The 21,539-nt window shown below is 34.8% G+C and overlaps 2 protein-coding genes across 10 annotated transcripts in view; one reads left to right on the top strand and one right to left on the bottom strand.

The window, feature by feature from the left end:
- The window catches only part of LOC121738142 (phospholipid transfer protein C2CD2L), a 61,105-nt gene extending 44,733 nt beyond the window's left edge, over positions 1 to 16,372 (bottom strand). For 8 of the 9 annotated variants that reach the window (XR_006037246.1, XR_006037247.1, XM_042130025.1 and 5 more), the window contains exon 1: positions 503 to 541. The gene's annotated coding sequence lies outside the window, so the exon portion shown is untranslated. Of the gene's footprint in view, positions 1 to 502; positions 542 to 16,221 lie in introns of those variants that run through there. The other variant, XM_042130019.1, reaches the window with a different exon arrangement.
- Positions 16,373 to 19,389: 3,017 nt separating this feature from the next.
- LOC121738027 (DNA polymerase epsilon subunit 3) lies at positions 19,390 to 20,158 on the top strand. The gene has a single exon (XM_042129841.1). It carries the CDS (start codon positions 19,466 to 19,468, stop codon positions 19,820 to 19,822), a length of 357 nt encoding a protein of 118 aa, XP_041985775.1. The 5' UTR covers positions 19,390 to 19,465; the 3' UTR covers positions 19,823 to 20,158.
- The last annotated feature ends 1,381 nt before the right edge of the window (positions 20,159 to 21,539 follow it).

Genomic DNA, 21,539 nt, shown 5'->3' on the forward strand with positions numbered 1-21,539 from the left:
AGGGCTAGGTACAGCATTTTCCATTAAAAAAAAACAATAAACAAAACGACAATTTATTGAATTGAAAGGTGTTACTTCAGCACGCTACTTTGTTATTTTGTTTACAATTAGATTAAATGGAATCCAATTAAGTTTTGCACACTTTAAAGAATAAAATATTTTATAGTTAAGTACAACGATTAAATCTATGTTTTTGTTTCAATTTTTTATTGCATTATGTGACAATTGATAGCACGTTTGTAAATTAGAAGAGTATAAAAAGAATCAAAATTCAAATGTAGAATAGAATCAAGGAAAAAAATTCTCAAAAACCAATTCAAAACATTCTTATTTCAAATTCGCCGCGAGCTCTATGGTTTTGCAATTCTTATTTTAAAAACAAATAACAACACATTTTATTATTTCACATGCTTTAAGCACAGTTGAAGGTTGAATTTTATCATGCACTACATCAGTTTTAAACTATAATTTAGACAATTTTCAATTTAGTTTTATCACTCACTTGTTTTTTGTACAACGCGTACGTATGCTACGCTAGTCGCTGGAGAACTGAATCATATGGCACAGACCACAGACACAGAATCTGTCAAGTTTCTGCTTAAAATTCAAGTTCATATTAAGTAAACTATTTTGGAGTGGTTTTAGAGCATGTTCTATTCTATCAAACTTAAACACTATCAAAATTAAGATTTTTATCGCCAAAATATTTTGAATCGTGCCAATTATTCATATCAATACATTAAAAGTGTGTGTCTAAACTACAAGACATTAATTATTTTGATGTAATTTGGCACAGATGTAGTAGACCACGGGGAAAGGACATGGGCATTGGGCACCTTTTTGTGCGGGAAAATGTACGGTTCACGCGAAACATCTAGTTAGCACAGATGTGTGCTTATGACACATTTGGCTATGACACGTACAACTTTGCTAGACTTTACGTATTTGAAGTTTAATAATTAAGTATATAGTTAGAAGGTCGCAGTTAAATCTTTATCACATAACCAGTTAGAGGAAAACTAAGTTAATTTCCTGCTTGTGCCATCATTACAAGTTTTTGTACTTGTACTAATATGTTTTCTGTGTTTATGTACCGTTTAAACTTTGAAAAAGATTGGTAATTAACCAAGCTTTAGTGACTTTGTCTAGGGGCCACAAAGTCAGTTATTAATAAAACAAAATTAATGACAGCTCACGCTCAATTATAGTCCGGAACACAACGATGTAAAATTCAATGTTACTAGTGACACTGTTTCATATATTTTTTATATTGCTAAGTTATATTAGTTAAAAAATCTTGTTACCAAATTCGCATGACACACAAAACGGCCTAAACCACTTAAATTATAGTAAGTTTATTAAAAACAACTGTAATTATTGTAATCGAGGCGACATGACGTAACGTCGCCTGAGTCCTTGGAATGCTTTCACACACCTTGCCATTACGTCAGAAATGTCAATTACTTTTAACCCGAATGAGCTGTCTGTATGTCTGCCCATGGCATCATAACATCAAAACGGGTAGATCGATTTTGATATATTTTTTTGGATAAATGCTGAAAACATGTTCGATAGTTTTTTTTAGCGAAACGGATAGACCAATTTTGATCTAGTTTATGTTGTTGGAAAGCTAACATTATCGAGTGTTCTCAGCTATATCATCATCAGTTTGCTCGCGAAGTTTGAAAATCTAGTAGTTGAAAGGGTAAGTAGGGAAATGGGTCTTCGGTTGGAGTCACTTTTATTCTTATTCTGGTTTTGGACTATGGGCTAATAAATGCAATGTCATTTTGCCTTTTAACCAGCTTTTCTTGTTGCGTGTCTCTTATAATTATTGTCATTTATCATTCATTATCATTACAATCTTACACCGTAAGCCAACTTGAGTTTCCGACGTTGAAATGTTCTAAGTTCTAACTTTGACGACTTCATTTATTTTTGACGGTATCTATGATAATATTACCAGAGTAGTAGTTATGTATATTGTGATATTACTATAATTGCTACTTTTTGTCTGTATGCTATTTTTGTCTATATCTTACGCTTAAGCCAGTCAACCGATTTTGACGAAAATTTATACAAAGATAATATTTAGAGCCCCAGGAAAATAAAGGATTATAGTTTCTATCCCAACAAAATGTAAAGTATCCTTGTAATAACAAATCCCAAAGCAACGAAATGACGTAAACATCTGAGCATAAAACAATTAATATTTAAGATAATAAGGTGTTTAAAGTATAATGTATGTTCAAAATACAGCAAGAATTACTCATGATCTAAAAATAACAATAAGGTTTCTTGCTCATCGCTTAGTAACTTGTAATTAGTAAGCGATGCACTCATTTGAGGCCGATTTAGGAGGCTCTTAAATAATGTAGTTATATTTGAGTATCCATACTACTTAATATTATAAATGCGAAAGTATGTTCGTCTGTGACCTACCGATTTTGCTGAAATCAGGCATGGGGAATTATCCCCATACCTGATTTTAAATTATTGAGTCCCGGGATAGGGTATAGGATAATTTTATCCCGGAAAAACGTACGGTTCTTGATGATAACTACGTGAAACCTCTTGATGATGATGACGAAAGCTCGTGTCATTCAACACAACCTGTTCATAAAAACCTTGTATAATCTACTGCTCTAGATTTCGTCCAGTCTCATATTTTCTCTTTATGACATTTACGATTGGCGACTTTAAAAAATTAAATTATAAACAAAAGAATTCCTTGTTGCTATGAAACTTTTAAAAATGCAAATGATATTTTTTTATGCTAGACTAATTCATAAAAAATACGTCAATTAAAAATTCCCAAAGATGAGAGAGAGAAAGAAATAAAAAATGTGATGTACCACTTACGAGTACGGAGTATGATCGTAGTATGTATATGACATTCTCTTCGGTATGTATGCAACTGGTCTGATTCAGCAAATAATTAAAAAAACTAGAGATCGCCCAATTAATTATTTACATTAGGACTACCTACTACCTATATTTTGTAAAAAATATTGACTTTTTCATATTTTTTTCAACTCTTGTCTCTGGGACTCAGCTGATCTCAGACTGGCCGTGTAAGCATTGTCTAATATATATATTTTCTTTTTATGAAATAAGGGGGCAAACGAGCAAACGGGTCACCTGATGGAAAGCAACTTCCGTCGCCCATGGACACTCGCAGCATTAGAAGAGCTGCAAGTGCGTTGCCGGCCTTTTAAGGGGAATAGGGTAATACGGGAGGGTAGGGAAGGGAAGGGAATGAAACAGGGGAGGGAAGGGAAGGGAAAAGGGTAGGGGATTGGGCCTCCGGTAAACTCACTCACTCGGCGAAACACAGCGCAAGCGCTGTTTCACGCCGGTTTTCTGTGAGAACGTGGTATTTATCCGGTCGAGCCGGCCCATTCGTGCCGAAGCATGGCTCTCCCACGTCTAGTATCTCAGATTCAATAAAAAAAATTCAATTTGTCACCTTATTGTCAACAGACTACAACCATAAATAAAAGAGTCACTCAAAAGTCTGTCATTTTTCCTAGTGTGTGTGTTGTAGTGTGTGTAATGTTTAATTTGTTAAAAAAATGTATGATAAAAGCATAATTTCAAAAAAATATTAGCTTGATGCACTCCTTCACCATATAAACTATAACTGTGCAAAATTTCATTCACCTACGTTTCCCCATTTTTCGTCAAAAGGGTTACAAAGTTTTTGGCTCACGTATTAATATATAGATACTGTAATTTATCTCATTAGATTTGTAAATGGAAGCTTTATATTTAAATGAAAAAAATATGTTAAAATACTAAAACAAATGATATGCATCAACTAATTTACATAGTATTTCATTAAAATAAGCAAAAATTTTACAAAATTAACACAACATTAACTAAAACCTTGTAAAAGTCTATGATAGCCTTGCAATTAACATAGCCATCCCATAGCATAAACTATTTTTTTTTTGTAAAACAGTCATCTCTTTATAATCAGATAGCCTTGCAATTAGCACAATCGTCTCATAGACTATAATGGAACATAAAATTGATCATAAAACCATTCTGAAGGTCTATATTTTTAGATGGCATGAATCATGCCAAAACAATAGACTTTTTATTGCCTGTAATTTTATGTTTGATTCGTTCAGTTAAAGATAGGGACTGGGAGTCGGGACAAAAGGTAACACAGTTAATAGCGGGTTTACATAATAATTCCAATATATCGCTGGATTATTTTGGAATAATGTAAGCCGGCCATAGTGGCGTTATGTATCATGATTCATGTATCATGGTTAAGGTATCTTTGAATTACCCATAGCATAACACGATTGGTCAACTTTTATAACACAGAATAATTAATCAAAAAGACCTCTATAAAAACAGGAATTCTAATTTTGCCAACAGAGGAGAGTGATTTAAGTTTCCAAAATTTGTACAAGATTAGTTCAAACATACACTATAGTTTGCCCATAGCTTATATAAAATATATTTATGGTTTTTAAATTACGCGACAAAAAGCATTTTGTCACTTACGCCCTTTCCATTCCGGCTCGGCCTCTCATAGAAAACAAGCGATTTAAAACATATCCAAAACGATTTTTTACTTTAACGCGGCGTCACCTTAGAATGTCAAAATGATTTGAAATGTCAAAATGATCGTAAGGCAAGATGGCAATAATTTTAAACAAAATTGCCATCTTCTAATCATGTATACAAATACACACTAATTAGTGATTCTTCTACGCTAATAAGCTCAAAGGGCGCTATTTTTAGTGTAAATTAGTGGTATCACTAATCAAAAATCAATACTAATTGTGATGAAGGTCGCGGATTAACGCACGGATTTCCAGGGTTGTAACGAGATCATCTTTTCAATAACGCTGTTAATTTGTTGTTTGAGGTAATCCAATCAAAAGTGAGTTTTCATAAACATATGGCGTCCATCTTTGACCTTAACTAAAGATTGCATTGTAGTTATAGTTAAAGTTACAGTTATAGCTAAAACTGTATGTTGGTGCAACCCACTCTTAGTAATCCTTATCATACTAATCACATAGTATGTTGGCCTCTAAGTAGCTATTGTACACACATAATAGAATTACAATTTACAATGACAGTATTTTCTCATGTAATTATTTATTTAAACATATTTTGAACCTTAGACTATGATCAGACAAGTTGTATAATAAAAAAACCGGCCAAGTGCGAGTTGGACTCGCCCATGAAGGGTTCTGCAGCAGCAATAAGGTTTATTTTTATGAAATTAAAAGGGTTTTATTTTATGTTTCAGTTGATTTAATGAAAGTTTATTTAAGGTTTACCATTTATGACGTATAAAAAAAACTACTTGATAGATTTCGTTCAAACCAATTTTCGTTGGTAGTTTTATAGTAATGTACATCATATATTTTTTTAAAACTTATCATGCCCCTACTTTAGAAGTTAGAGGGGGGGCGACACACATTTTATCACTTTGGAAGAGTCTCTATCGCAAACTATTTAAGTTAGAAAAAAACCGGCCAAGTGCGAGTCGGACTCACGCACCGAGGGTTCCGACAGCTTAAAGGTATTATAGACCTGAGTATTTGGTATGAATTTCAATTTAATACCTCTACGCGTTTATGAGGAAATGGGTAGTAAGTTTAAAATTATTTAAAAAAAATATATTATGTGATGTAACTAAAAATTTATGGTTTTCGTAATTTTTCCTTTATCTATGCTATAAGACGTTGCTTCGTACCAAATTTCAAGATTCTGAGTTCACGGGAAGCACCCTGTAGGTTTTGATTCCCTTGCAAGTGTCGAAAATTTGCGGCATAAACGGCTGTATCTTTTGATTGCGTTGGCTTAGAAGTTTGATTTTTTCACAGCTTCAAGGGACAGTAGACCTGAGTAATTGATATAAATTTCAGCTTCATACCTCCACGCGTTCCTGAGAAAAAGGGTCTTGACAGACGGACGGACGGACAGACGGACAACAAAGTGATCCTATAAGGGTTCCGTTTTTTCCTTTTGAGGTACGGAACCCTAAAAATGATATTAGAAACTTCAATATGATTTTTAAATACCTATTCATAGATACCCCACACGCATAGGTTAGATGAAAAAATTTTTTTTTTGTTGGTTTAAGGTTTACCATTTATGACGTATAAAAAAATCTACTTGCTAGATCTCGTTCAAACCAATTTTCGTTGGTAGTTTTTATAGTAATGTACATCATATATATTTTTTAGAATTATCATGCCCCTACTTTAGAAGTTAGAGGGGGGGGGGGACACATTTTACCACTTTGGAAGAGTCTCTCTCGCAAACTTAGGTTAGAAAAAAATAATACTAGAAACCTCAATATGATTTTTAAAGACCTATCCATAGATACCCCACACGTATAGGTAAGATGAAAAAAATTTTTTTTTGTTTCAGTTGTACCTATGGGGACCCCTAAATTTTTTAATAATTTTTCCATTTTTGTATCAAAATCTTAATGCGGTTCACAAACTACATCTACTTACCAATTTTCAATAGTATAGCTCTTATAGTTTCGGAGAAAAGTGGCTGTGACATACGGACGGACAGACGGACAGACAGACTGACAGACAGACAGACATGACGAATCTATAAGGGTTCCGATTTTTGCCATTTGGCTACGGAACCCTAAAAATGAAACCGACTTCAAAATAATTGTACTTAATATTGCCTATCTCAATTTTGATGAAACTTACAACAAAAAATACTTTTTTTTTACCTTTACCCTTAACGGTGTCAGGGCTTGTTGTTATCTTGGGCTATTGTAGTTCCGGAGACATGCGAACAAAAACATAAGAAGATACATACACTTTTGAAATTTGGGACATTATTGTTTAGACGCTGGTAGACACTTACATATTCAACGGTTTGGGCATGAAGAGGTCAGAGACAGACTGATTTAGATTTACATAATATTAAGATGGATTTAATATTGTTTTTTATGGACGTCCCCTTAGGGTGAAGGCAAACGAGCGTAATTTGTGAGTCGCAGAATTTCGGCTGGCAGAAATTCTGCTGCATTCAGTTTCATACAAATGTCCTGTTTGATTCACACGAGCGTCATTTTGTGGGTCATGATTTGTATGATATTTACGCGACCGAAATTCTGCGACTCGCGATTCACAAAATTATTACGCTCGTTTGGCTTCACCCTTAGCGTTGCTACCTAACCTAGCTAATACCTAGCACTTAGGTCTTAGGCTATAATCAAGTAGCCTTGAGCCAAGCCTATACTTTTCTTCGAAGTCGCTACGCGGGTCGCTACGTTGGAAGATAGTTCTCTTTAACACTTTATTTCTGTAAAAAAAGGATTAGATGAGCGGGGCGGCTCTCAAACTTTTTTGGTGGCGGTTTTAAGAAGTTAAGTTTTTGACGGTCCTCAAATAAAAATAATGTTTTGTGTTTGAATGAATTGTCTCCATGCTCAAGGGCGGCAAGTTGACTTTACCTACTACAATTCATACTTTTCTCATTATCTATAAATGAGAAAAGTAGGTATGAATTGTAGGTAAAGTCGAAAGCGCATGAAGCTTTTCACTTGTACTAGCCTTACATCTATTACCTGATTTTAATATTATAGTGGTCGTTGTTTGCATTATATTTGGCAACTTTTCTAGAATCTCTAGGGGGGGGCAGCTGCCCCTCCCTGCCCCCCCTTGGCGACGCCCTTGTCCATGCTGGAAATGAATTAGGATATAGTTTTTATTGCAGAAATATGTGCCGTTTCCAGGCGTCATCTATTATATTTTAACTTGGGTTGCACCAACTAACTTTAACCACAGAATATATATTAGTAGTACCAACAGAAGTCTCACTAGCGAAACCCGTTTAAAGAAATAACGACTCATGTTACGATACTATTAAGTTCAAATTCCGACCGCGCAGTGCTAGGTGCCTACAATTATATTCACCTACATGTCCGTTCTCTGTCTATCGCATAACTCGTACCTTTTCTGACGAAATCAAGGTTTTCGCCTTTTAGAAATAAAAATATTCTTTTTTAATATATGAATAATAATAAAATTTTAGTAACCCAACCTATATTTTATAGTAGTTTTATATATATTCGATTATAGTGCAGGAAACTTTTACAATTTAAATAAAGTAACTTGTGTTTATTTCTGTGTAGTTTGTGCGTTTCTTTGTATGAAATTGGTTTATTTGCTATGTTTGTATAGTTTTTATCTACTTTTTATATTTAAATACCTTATTCAAATACATATTTCATTGGCCTTTCTTAATTGTTCATTTTTATAAGATTTATAACGATTTTGTCACAGCGGTTAAATCAGTATCATGAATAAAATTCCTCTATGATCAGTAAACAGTAGATAAGCGACGAAAAATCTTGCGCGTGCGTCACCGCTCGCTTGTGAGTCCCTACTGATTGGCCACCCGCGGGTGGTACTTACTACTTATAGTTCGATATCTATTCTCGCGAGTGGGACAGGCCTGCTTTAACTACAATGCAAAATGTCAAATCTTTGGTTAAAGTTAAAAATGGACACCATCAAGACGCCATATTTAACCATAACCATAGAACTCGACAAGGTTTTAAATGCACGTGGCGAAAAAAGGAACTAACGCTGTCATCATACAAAAACGCCATTTTTGACAGTTCTCCTTTACCAGCAGCGCCCCCGCCCGCGTTCATTTTGAACCTTGTTGGACCAGCTGCTGTCATCTGTCAATTTCTCTGGTCAAAGTTAAGGTTAAAGTTAAAGTTAAATTTGCCTTAACAATAACCTTAACTTTAACCACGCCTCTGGTGCAACCCGACCTTAGTATATCATATTTTAAGTTATCGTTATTTATTACAGTTAATTTTATAACTTTAATTAATTAACTACTAAGCCCGACTACCGACCTTCAGACCATGGCGTCATTATGACGTCACCATGACGTTATAATGACGTCACAGGGTACGGCATAATGACAGCTATTGAAGTATGAATTGGGGTTCTTCAGTCCCCTTTAAAAACCTCTTACCAGTTACTAATATAATTAACTAGATGCCCGCCCGCAAGTCCGTTGTGCCAAAATTCGTTAAACGCGCGAGAACCGTTAATTTTTCCGGGGTAAAAAGTATTCTATGTCCTTTCCCGGGATTCGAAGTATCTTCGTGCCGAATTTCGGAAAAATCGGTTCAGCGGTTTGGGAGTGAAGAGGTAACAGAGAGACACATTTTCGCTATTAACTAGCTGTTACGTTGTTTTGCCATATAATTTTTTTTTTGTATGAAAAATAGATGTTGGCCGATTCTCAGACCTACTCAACATGCTCACAAAATTTCATGAGAATCGGTCAAGCCGTTTCGGAGGAGTATGGCAACGAAAACTGTGACACGAGAATTTTATATATTAGATATTTGTATTTGTATGGACTAGCCTGGAGATCCACAAAAATATTATGATTCCGGTTCGCACTTCGCAAATTAGGATATTACGAAAAATTTAATGAACCAAAATTGCTGTTATTTTGTAATGTAAAATGTAAATTAGACTTAATGTCTATTAGCTTTATAGCCTAAATTCACATAATATACATGTAGTTATTAAAATTAAAAACGTAGGGTTAGCAAAAAAATACACATTAATAACTAGTTAACGACCGCAACTCATTTATCGTGGCCATTAACTAGTTATTAATTTGTCGCGCTGGAACCGTGCATTTTTCCAGGATCAAAATTTCCTATATCCTTTCCCGGGACAAGTATGTATCTTGATACCTGAACCGCTAAACCGATTTTATTGAAATTTTTTCAGAGGTTTAGGTGCTATTTGTGAAGAGGTAACAGACAGAATACAGACAGACTACAATAATATTAGTATGGATGACTCGCTCTACAAATTTACCCAATTCAAAATTGATTCACGAATTAAATTCGGAATTCAGAGGTCAGAACAATTAACTTCAATTCATGCACAAGTTCTGTTTTACACCTATATGCACCTAAACATAGTAATGCTTTATACGAGACAAAATTGTATGTTATATATTAGGGAACAAATATAATGACCACCAAAAATGGCACTGCTACCCTAAACTTGTTTACCAAGAAAGATAATTAACACCAAAAAAATAAAGTCTAAAATTGCAATACTATCAGCTATTTTAGTCATGACAACACTTCAAATTGTAATCGAACACCAAATATAGTAAATGATCACCAAATAAAGTAAATGATCACCAAATATAGTAAATAACCACCAAATATAGTAAATGATCACCAAATATAGTAAATGATCACTAAATATAGTAAATGATCACCAAATATAGTAAATGATCACCAAATATAGTAAATGATCACTAAATATAGTAAATGATCACCAAATATAGTAAATGATCAGTGGTCACCAAATCCTTGTGAGAAAATCAATGCGATATTTCTGTCCAAATAAAACAAAATAGTCGGCCAAGTGTGAGTGGGAGGGTTCCGTACCATTATAGAACAAAATTAGACCTAAAATTGTGTTTTTGTATGGGAGCCCCTTTTAAATTATTTTTTTATTATTATTATTACCTAATTATTGAAGTTAACATAATATAATCAAGGCCTTTGCGAAAATATCAACGTGCCTACCGGTTGCCATTATTGATATCGAGCAAAAAAGGCCAAAAAAATAACGTTTGTTGTATATGAGCCCCCCTTAAATAATAATCTTATTTTGTTGCTATAGCGGCTACAGATATACACAATCTGTGAAATTTTTAGAATCTAGCTGGAGCGGTTCTTGAGATACAGTCTAGGCCCTAGAGAAAGACAGACGGACGGACAGACGGACAAACATCGAAGTCTCAGTAATAGAGTCCCGTTTTTAGGGTTCCGTACCCAAGGGATACAAACGGGACTCTTTTACTAAGATTTCAATGTCTGTCTGTCCGTCTAATGTATATCTGTCTTCTTCTCTTTAATAGGATATTTGATAAATAAAAATATATTTGGTTTTAATTTTACATTAAAAATGCTAACGTATAATGTTGGTGATCGTTTACTACTTTTGCTTTAAGTAACAATGATTTATTTGGAGTCATTTTGCACAAATAGGATAGCGAGGTAATACATCTTTGGTGATCATTTTACATTAAAATGCTAGTATAATGTTGGTGATCATTTACTAATTTTGGTGATCATTTACTTATTTTGGTGATCATTTACTATTTTTGGTTTTAAGATGTTAAGTCTTTGGTTATCATTTTCGTTAAAATGGTGGTCTGTATTTTGGTGATCGTTTACTATTTTTGTCTGTGAAATGTTACTATTTCTGGTGATCAGTTAATTATAAGCCGTTATATTATACTAGCTGTCCCGGCAAACGTTTCTTTGACATATAAAGTATTTCGCCCGTATTATTTTATTGAAGTGACTAAATAAGTATGTCACCATGGCAACGTCCATCGCTATCCCGTCGCACAAACAATGGTCGCCGTCAGTCTCGAGTTGTAATAATTTACTATTATTTATTCAACAAATACACTTATCAATATAAAAAGTAGCCAGTAGCCGATTCTCAGACCCACTGAATATGCATACTTATAGGTTAAAATCAGTAAAGCCGTTTCGGAGGAGTATGCGGCCTAACATTGTGAGTTGTGAGTTGTGACACGAGAATTTTATATATAAGATTTACATGCAATAGGTTACTCTTGTTTGTATAGAATAGTTAGGCTTCGAAAATGCTTTGCCGATTTTGATGAAATTTTGCATAGTCTACATACTTTATGTAGAGAACGCGAAACGACATAGGATACTTTTTGTCGCGGAAAAATACACGATTACGATGGAATATTGTTTTTTGGCGGTGGAAGTAGTACATACTCACCTTTCAGTTTTTATTATTAGTAAAATTTTAGGTAATAAAAATTATCGATTTTAATCGTTATTATACCAAACATTTTCATATTATACCCATAAGGAATTCTCCTTTATCATCAACTCTCTGTTCCGCGCGATACACACATTTACATACAAACTTATACGTATACATTATTTAAATTTTAAATTATTGTTTAAATAAACTAACGTTTACCATGGTAACTATTTTGAGCCTATTTAAAATCAAAATTCTACTTTTAGGCCGGTATAAATAGTCAGTACTCAAAATGCGACCCGATCTCAAGACGCGGTTCGGCTCTATGATTGGTCCAAATTTTGACAGCCAACCAATCACAGAGCCTGAACCGTGTCTTGAGACCGAGATGCATCTTGAGTGCTGACTATTTATACCGGCCTTAGTCCTATAGCGCTCTTGGATATCTCTAGTGGCGCGGCGAGTGGCAGATTCAGGCACAGTGGGTGTCAAAATGCGATCAGCTGTAAAATACGGTTTACTAGTTAAAATGAAAACACGTTGAAAACGTTAAAAAATGCTCTGAAATAGAAAATATGGGCGGTACGAGGTACTGTTGTGTTGTAGGGGGCAAAAATTCCCAATCTTCGAATCGTGAATTAACGTTTTATTCGTTTCTGAGACGGAATTGGGAAACGTATCGAAAATCGAAATCAACATGCCGATTATTAAGAGGAGTCCACACCGCCCTTTTTTCCATACAAACGTTGTCCCCTGTTTCCTCCCTGGATAATGCTAGTAGAGTTATAGTTTTTTTCCTGAATATCTACGACCACTAATACAATGTCCGAATGTTTTCTTTTTTTTCATAATTTAATTATTAAATAAGATATGAACGTTCAAAAACCCAAAAAATGGCCACATTTTCCGCTGTGTTCAAACGTCCAGAAAACAGATTTGACTAGATTATACAAAAAAAGCAAAACATAGGAACACAGCTCAAGCCTTTTTTAAATCTTTAATGAAAAAAGTACTTAAATCGGTTAACTTTTGAAGAAGGAATCAGGGGACAACGAATCGTTGATTTTCTGGATTTTCTGCAGTTGTCTCTATCGCGTTCTGCGGTATAGGCTTGAGGTAAGGTATAGGCTATAGATATTACACGTACTTTTTTTTCATTTCTCTAGCCCCTGGTGTATCCTCTTAATCATGCTTAAATCTAAATCTCGCATGAATATTTCTAAAATATCACGTGCAAGTTATTTTTAATGTCATTGTTTCATTATGTATAATAATAATATATGTATTGTTATTTAAAAAACGATATAATAAAAAATAACAAATAAAATTATTGTCGGTTCAATATTTCAGAACAATGAAAATTTGTTCAAATTAAGTTAGTTCCAAAAATTCATACTAGATGGCGCCGTGCGTCTTTTCCACTTTTATTTTGCATGTAGGTACGGTTGAATAGTTGCTGAAAATATATTTTTTTACATTATTCAACTATTAATTAATTTTCCAATTAATACATAGCTCCACTTTCACGCCGTACAGTCGATTACCTACTCGTCTGTGGTACTTTTAAACGGATGATTCGTTCTCCATCATCATGGATTTCGAAGACCTCATGAACATGATTGCTTTGGAATAGTTCGCGTCCTATAATTTTTAATTAGGTAAACAACCTGTTATTAGTAATAACTAATAAGTAATAGGTAACTAATAAGATGATCTTACAAATAAATAAATACACAGTAAAAAATCATATTCAATGAATTTGAAAGAATATTTCATGATCGTGTATATTTAAGTAAATATAGCTTTCGATACAGATTTTCCGCGGAAAAAGTCTGTGGAAATATTCCGAAATCCAAACTTAATAGTAATTTGGCTCATTACTTTTTATTGTGCTAAAAATATAAACAATTACCAAAAAAGTGCAATGACTTGTATGAGAATCATAATAAAAAAGCGGTCACGAGTTTCCGCCGTCAACCGACCCGCGGCGTTGCCGTAGCTTAGCAACGATATCCAAGAGGCCTATTATCCCCTTTTAATAAATAGGAAATTTGTTTTTTTATGTACACTGTACACACTTTCCTATTTATAAGGGGAGTCATCTTCAAAGGACTTTTCGCCCTTACCCTTTTTTTCGTCTATTTTCGTCAATTTGAGGAATACTGCAAGTTTCACCAAAATCGATTCAGTAATTTTTGAGATTTATAAGTCAGTTTCATTATAAAACATAAATATTTTTTTATTTAGAAAATTGTTTTTACCTCCGTCTTTCTCTCCGTTTTCTTTATTTAAAAGAATATCTTTACAAGTTAACAAAAATGTTCCTTCCATCGATAAGCAATATGCGGACAAAAAATACTTTTAACTTATTTAAGTAATATTATAGTAAATAAGTTAAAAGTATTTAAAAGAAGCCTTCAACATAATATTTTGTCATCTCATACTTAAGTAGTACATTTTTTCATTCAAGCTCGTATTGAAACCATTACCATTTATGGAAGGTGGCCAACTCCGAGCGACAGACTGGCGTCCCCTTAATTGGGTCATATGGGGGAGCCAAAACACGCAACATATCTAAAATTGTAGGGTCATTTTTACTTATACCCTTTTTTTAAACAGGCTGTACTATGATGCTAGATAATGCCCGCAACTCCTTTGCGCCAAAATTCTCCCGGGAACCTTTTTTGGGACTCAAAGTATCTCAGCAAATTTCAGCAAAATCGGTTTAGCGGTTTAGGCATGAATAGGTAAAAGACAAACAGACGGACACACTTTCCGATTTATAATATTACTAGCCAAAAGCCGAGCTTTGTGAGGGCTCGCGTCGTTTTTCAGCGTGGTAAGAGTCTTTAAAGCATTTTTTTATACTTTAATAGTAAACAACCCTGGTCCCTGACTGACCTGATGATAACACATCCACATATAAATAAAAATTACTATGTTAAAGCACAAATCAATCGGCGTGATAGTTTGTCCGTAAAGTGTACCACCAAAGGGCTCAGGTTGTGGGATACTTATACTTATAATTACTAGGGCTCGCTTCGCTCGCACTGATTATAGATTGTGGAGTAACACTCGTACTCTTTAAGGGGGGGGGGGGGGGGGGTTGCACCAGAGGCGTAGTTAAAGTTATGGTCAAAGATATGGTTTTAGTTAAGGCTAATTATACTTTAACCTTAACTTTGACCACAGAATAAAGGAGAAACTGGTAAAAGAGAACTGTCAAAAATGGCGTTTTTGTATGATGACAGCGTTAGTTCCTTTTTTCGCCACGTGCATTTAAAGCCTTGTCGAGCTCTATAATTATGGTTAAATATGGCGTCTTGATGGCCTTTATTTTTAACTTTAACCAAAGATTTGACATTTTGCATTGTAGTTAAAGTTATAGTTAAAGTAAGTTGGCGCAACCCACCCTATGGAATTGTCACGAATCACGAACCCCTCGATTAAAGACGCCATGGCCTCGTAAATACTTGCGTGGAAAAATACTGCACTGTGTTTCATTACACCAAATATTCGGTGGTTCAAAAGTAGCAATTATTGCAATTTTACAATCTTATTATTAGGTACAGTCACCTACTCATAATCTGTATAGTACAATTATATTATCTATGTTTTAGATAGTGAGCAATAGCATACTGCGCACACATAACAATATGATATTAAAAATCGCTTCAATTTTTTTGCCGACCATACGGCCAAAAGTATAACTTCGTATTTTTTTAACAGTTGTCAGTGTGACTTATATTGACTTATATGAGTTATGATTATTACTCTATAATAGAGTACACAATATAATGTTTTGTAGTTAAATAAATAGTAAAACAAACCATGTCATTAAAGTTATAACGTCTTATTAGTATGCATTACAAATACACATATCCAGTTCCTTTGCTTCAAACAGTAGGCAAAAAAATACAGTTTAACCAAGTTTAACTCATAGTTAATTATTATTTCAACCGCAAAAATAATTGATTCTTATCTTACGAACCATAATATTACGCTAGCTGCGGTATTTTTATTTTATGTACTTATTTCGTTTATTCACGCAACAACGGAATGATCGTTAGGCTTACTTTAGGTATTTATTATTTAATAATATATTTTGCGGTCAATAAAGGGTTTTACTGTATTTAAATAAAATAAAAGCAATACATATAAGTACGTAACTATTTAAAATAAAATGAACTTTTAAGTAAAAATAAATAACTTCAACCGAAAATTCGAAATTTCAAATTAACGAGCCAGAAATTCTATTTTTGAATTTGAGACTTTTTTTTTATTTGAGTCAATAATGCACACTGCAATGTGCATACAGCCTTTAAGTTTTCTTTTACGATCCACAAAATAAATACTAAAAACATAAAGCACTTAACATAATTTTATGCTTAATGCTTACCGAAAATAAAACAGTCGCTACTTTATCTGAACCACACCACAAAGTCCAAGGTTGTTATGTATAATTAATGTTTTCAAGCGAAAACACAATAATAACACTGTCAATGTTATAAAATCAATAGAACGCGCGAAAGACGTCTCTTCCCCACCGATGTGAATGCCGCACTGACATTTGACAATTGACAGGAAAACCATAACCGGTTGGCGGTTGCCGGTTGCCCTCCCATAACTTAATTTTTCTACTCATTTTAATATTATGTACTATAAATTACTACGGACGTGGTAAGGAACAATAATATGATAACAATTAAATACTTAAAACTAAGTCAAAAGCAAAACATTATTCAAAAGAATTTAAAAATTAAGCGGATAATTGCAAAAACTTAAGTTAACTATTTTACTGTTTTTTTTATAATTGTACGTATTTTTTTTAAATCTCTAGCCGGCAGCCTGCAACGATTGATGACTGATATGGTTATCAGTATCTGTTTATTTTCTCATCTTCAAGCACGCAGAACAGCTGGAACTATGCGTGAGAGAATTTGTGATTTCCTTGAATTCCTTCACAAATCACACCTGTCGGTTCTCGAGCTGATTTACTTGCATTTTTCAAGCGATGACATTATACAGCGTGTAACAAAACTAAGTGATAATACTTTAAGGTGTGTATTTTTTTTTATGAAATAAGAGGGCAAACGAGTCACCTGATGGAAAGCAACTTCCGTCGCCCATGGACACTTGCAGCATCAGAAGAGCTACAGGTGCGTTGCCGGCCTTTTAAGAGAGAATAGGGTAATAGGGGAGGGTAGGAAAGGGAATAGAGGAGGGTAAGGAAAGGAATAGGGTAGGGGATTGGGCATCCGGTAAACTCACTCACTCAGCGAAACACAGCGCAAGTGCTGTTTCACGCCGGTTTTCTGTGAGAACCTGGTATTTCTCCGGTCGATCCGGGCCATTCGTGCCGAAGCATGGCTCTCCCACGTATAATGTATATGTGTATGTGTTCCTTCAGTTCAGTGTGACAGTATCAGCGCTGAAAGACCAATTTTTTTCTCACTTTTGAATGGGCGAGCGTCCCAGGCCCCAGCGTCACGAGTTTTCCTATACAAAAGTGAAAAAAATGTTTGTCTTTTCACGCTGCTACTTTCACAGTGAACTCTCTACAAGGAACACATACACACCCTAAACTCCTTAAGTACCTATCATCACTTAGTTTTGTTACACTTGTATATATTTAGAGCATTTCCGTACATTTTTTATACTTGGTACTTAGGTACAATTATTATCTGAAAAATACTTAATTAAAATTATACTTTAATAGGCGCTCTGCTAGATTCTAGAATTTATATTATAGGTACGTTGAAAATAAAGGAAAGCGGGTATCACACACTTTTCCCCGTTAAAAACCATTTAGGTACTACTCCTCATTTTCTATCTCCTCCTCCATTTTCTATCTTCGTTAAGACGTTTTATCAAAATATGTCCAGTTATTGCAAATAATCAACAGACCTTTTCTCCATGTTTTTCTTTAATACATTACCTGTCCGCGGAAAAAACATTTTATCATTGCAAAATCTCCCAAAATACCTAAAAAGTGGAAAATCTACCAAAACATAGACCGTACCCGGTACCGAAAAAGCGCAAAGGGGCCATGCATTTTCAAAATGGCGTCAGCACGGAGTTTGCGCAAAGCGACATTACACTTTATAAAGTGATTGAATAAAAAACTAAGCTTTACTAATGTTGTTCAGTCACGATTTAAGGTCATCGACTTTTAAAATTGGGGTTTGCGTCACTCGCCTATTTTTTACGGACACACTTATATTTTATAAATTAATATCTTATATCTTTAAACGAGCAATCCTGTAATATAATATATATATAATTGGAATCTCGGAATCGGCTCCAACGATTTTCATGAAATTTAGTATACAGGGGGTTTCGGGGGCGATAAATCGATCTAGCTAGGAATAATTTCTAGAAAATGTCATTTTCATCGGATACCGAGCAAAGCTCGGTCAAACAGCTAGTAATAAATTATAATATCTATGGACGCTTCACACCACGTCAGTCTGGACTCCGGCCCTGTGCTAAGTACCTGAAGGACTTGTGTTACGGGTACCAGACAACGGAAATATATTTAATACCTATCTACTTTTATATTTATATTTATAACATATAAGTATTTAAGATTTTATTAAATTATGATACACATATCCATGACCCAGGAACTTTGAAAACTTTTTGTCCCCTCGGCGGGATTCGAACCCGCGACCCCCGACTTGAGCTACCAACAGCCCACCATAAGCCACAGAGGTATTAGTTTTTGGAAGTTCTTTGAAAAATTTCAAGGTTCAAAGTATGAACAATTAATATGATTTACTTTATGATGCTCGATACTCTGCGGCAACAAAACCTATCCTATGTCTTTTCCCGTCTCTCAAAGTATGTCCACACAATTTTCATCTAAATCGGTTCAGCCGCTTAAGCCTGAAGATGTATCATGTAACGTAACAGACAGACCTATAGTCACACTTTCATATCCATATCCATACTAATATTATAAACGCGTGTCTCTGTCTGTCTGTTACCTCTTCATCATTCATGCCCTAACCGCGGAACCGATTTGATATGGGGATACTTTGAGTCCCGGAAAATGTACGGTTCCCGCGCGGTAAACGAGTTTTAACGCAACGGAATTGCGGGCGTCATCTAATTTATTATTATTATGATTTAAATCTTAAAATATTAAAAAGAACTCGAATTTAAAAGGTGAATTTGAGAAGATTGTTGTTCCATGGGACTCTTGAAAATCACTTCAAAAGAATCATGCTTTGGAAATTGGAAGTAATGGGCTCTTTGGTCGGAATAAAATCTTCACAGAATCGCAGCTTTGGATTTATATCGGCCGTATAGGCCGCGGCTTAGGGGCGGCAGCGTCCTTGGGGGGCGGCAGATTACACGGGGCGGTGGATTACATGGAGCGGTAGAAATAAAGTGGTCTACTCCAGCCATGGCATATTTTCCTCTATGAGCCATACATGGCCTACATAAAACTTTACTTATTCCCATAATCCTTTACTTTATATTGTAATATAAAAAAAGAAATGTCAATGTCAGTGTCAACTGTCAATGCAATTTGCAAATCTGCAAGCTGTCAACAGTCAAAATCGCATGCTCAAGTTTGGCGGTTTTCGAAAATCGTATCTTTATTTCTGCTTGTTAAACTTAATTTGCACAATAAAATGGCTGAGAAATTGGAGGATCTGAATCTACCGATGACGGTCGTCACGAGAATAGTGAAAGAAGCTTTGCCCGACGGTGTGGCGATCTCAAAAGAAGCGAGAACTGGCCTAGCGAAAGCGGCTTCAGTGTTTGTCTTGTATATCACATCTGCCGCTACGAATATCGTCAAAAACAACAAAAGGAAGGCTTTAACTGGCCAGGATGTTATTGAAGCGCTTGCAGACATCGAATTCGAGAGGTTTGTGGAGCCTCTAAAGGAATCTTTAGAGCAGTACAAGCAAATGGCATCAGCGAAGAAAACAGCCGGAAAAAAGAAAGATGATGACGAAGTTATGGAGATAATTGATGATGAATGAATGTTTTAAGTGATGGACTCTAAACAAGTGTAAAAAACTATAATTTGTACAGCAGCGGCAAGTTTTTGATGTTTTAATACATATATGACTTTGGTCTGGTAAACGACTGCTGTTTCCAATGTATCAATTATTGTATGCTAATTGTGTCCAATATGGTGTCCTGTGTCCATGGTGTCTACAACTCATGTGAGCCAATAGCGTTAAATGTTTTCACTAAGTTAGATCTGCAACAAAAACAACAATTTACTGGTAAACTAGCAAAATCAAATATCTTGAGATAAGTCTGATGCCATCACCCAAATTCCCTTTGCCGGTCAGGTAGGACAAAATTCCCGGACATTTGGCCGAAATGTGGTTATTTCCCCGGACACCTCTTAAACAGTATTATGATAACGTCGTGCCAATTTTTGCTTTTCCAACAAGAATTTGTAAAAATCTGACTAACTCAAGTCTGTGGAAGAAATCGTGTGTTAGCGAGTTCTTATCTTTCGTTTATTGCCGCATCACTTAAAAGTTAAATTTCTCTCATCAAAAGTGTCTGGATTTCAACCGGACACTTTTCAAAAACCCGGCCAGACGCACCCCGGACGTTCTTCAAACTAGGACAAATCCGGGGAAATCCGGACGGATGGCAACCCTAGATTAGACTAGTATTCAACATGGCTGAGCCGTAATAAGTTACCAAATTGAGTTTCAAGATAGTTTGACCAATTTACATAAGGCTATTGAAAAACTAGTGTTATTTTGTTGTCATGTCTATAGTGTCATCAAATACCATTATTTATACTGAATGTGACTTGTGAATGTACCTGCAATTAATAACAATGTGTAGCTGTATTTTGTTGTTTTAATAAAGTGTACATAATTTGAAACAAATGTTTATTTTATAACATAATATTATTTTCATCTTCTTCAAGTTTAATGTTATTGAAATGGCTGCATTTAAAAAAAGAGTTTTGCATGTTCCATCCATGGATGGAGTTTAACCTATAAGACGGTTTTGGATTGTCAATTTTATTTAAATAATATTTTGTATATAATATGGCCAGATTTTTTGAAAAATATTATTGCTAGCAAACCTGTGGAAATACTATAGCAATCCATATTTATTTAAATTGCTATAGTGTTTCCACCAACCAAACCGACAGCTAGTAGTCCAATTTTTTACTTAAATCTTAGTGTCTAAACACACTAGGCTAAAGTTACGCGGCGTAAATTCCGCATTATTACGGCCGAAATGTTAAACGCATACAATATGTACCACCGAGGAAATTGATTCCTAGACAGTTGACGGACCTACGTCATGTGGTCGGCTTATGTCAATTCAATGTTACAGTTCTTGCAATCTACGAGCGCGCGTAGCCTTTATTTGTAGTTGTAATTGTGAATAGACATTTTCGTTAGTGTGCGTACCTGACGGAGCAGTCAGTAGCGAGCGAGCCATGTACGCCTGTATAGATATGGTCACTGACACAACTAAGGGCGCCGCGCGCTCGTAGATTGCAAGAACTATAGTTGTGATCGGTCGGATGGGTTTGACTTAAGAGCCCATATGACCCTAACTTGACTACATACTTTAACCTAGATCTCAAAATCTGTAAGGTCTAGAAAACTGATTTTTTGACACAAGTAACTTCAGTTCATAAAGATTAAATGCTCAAGACGAAAACACGATTACTCAAAAAATGCTCGATAGTTTCTTTTTTACAAAAAACCT

This window comes from Aricia agestis, chromosome 22 (assembly GCF_905147365.1).
Source record: "Aricia agestis chromosome 22, ilAriAges1.1, whole genome shotgun sequence".
Classification (NCBI taxonomy): domain Eukaryota; kingdom Metazoa; phylum Arthropoda; class Insecta; order Lepidoptera; family Lycaenidae; genus Aricia; species Aricia agestis.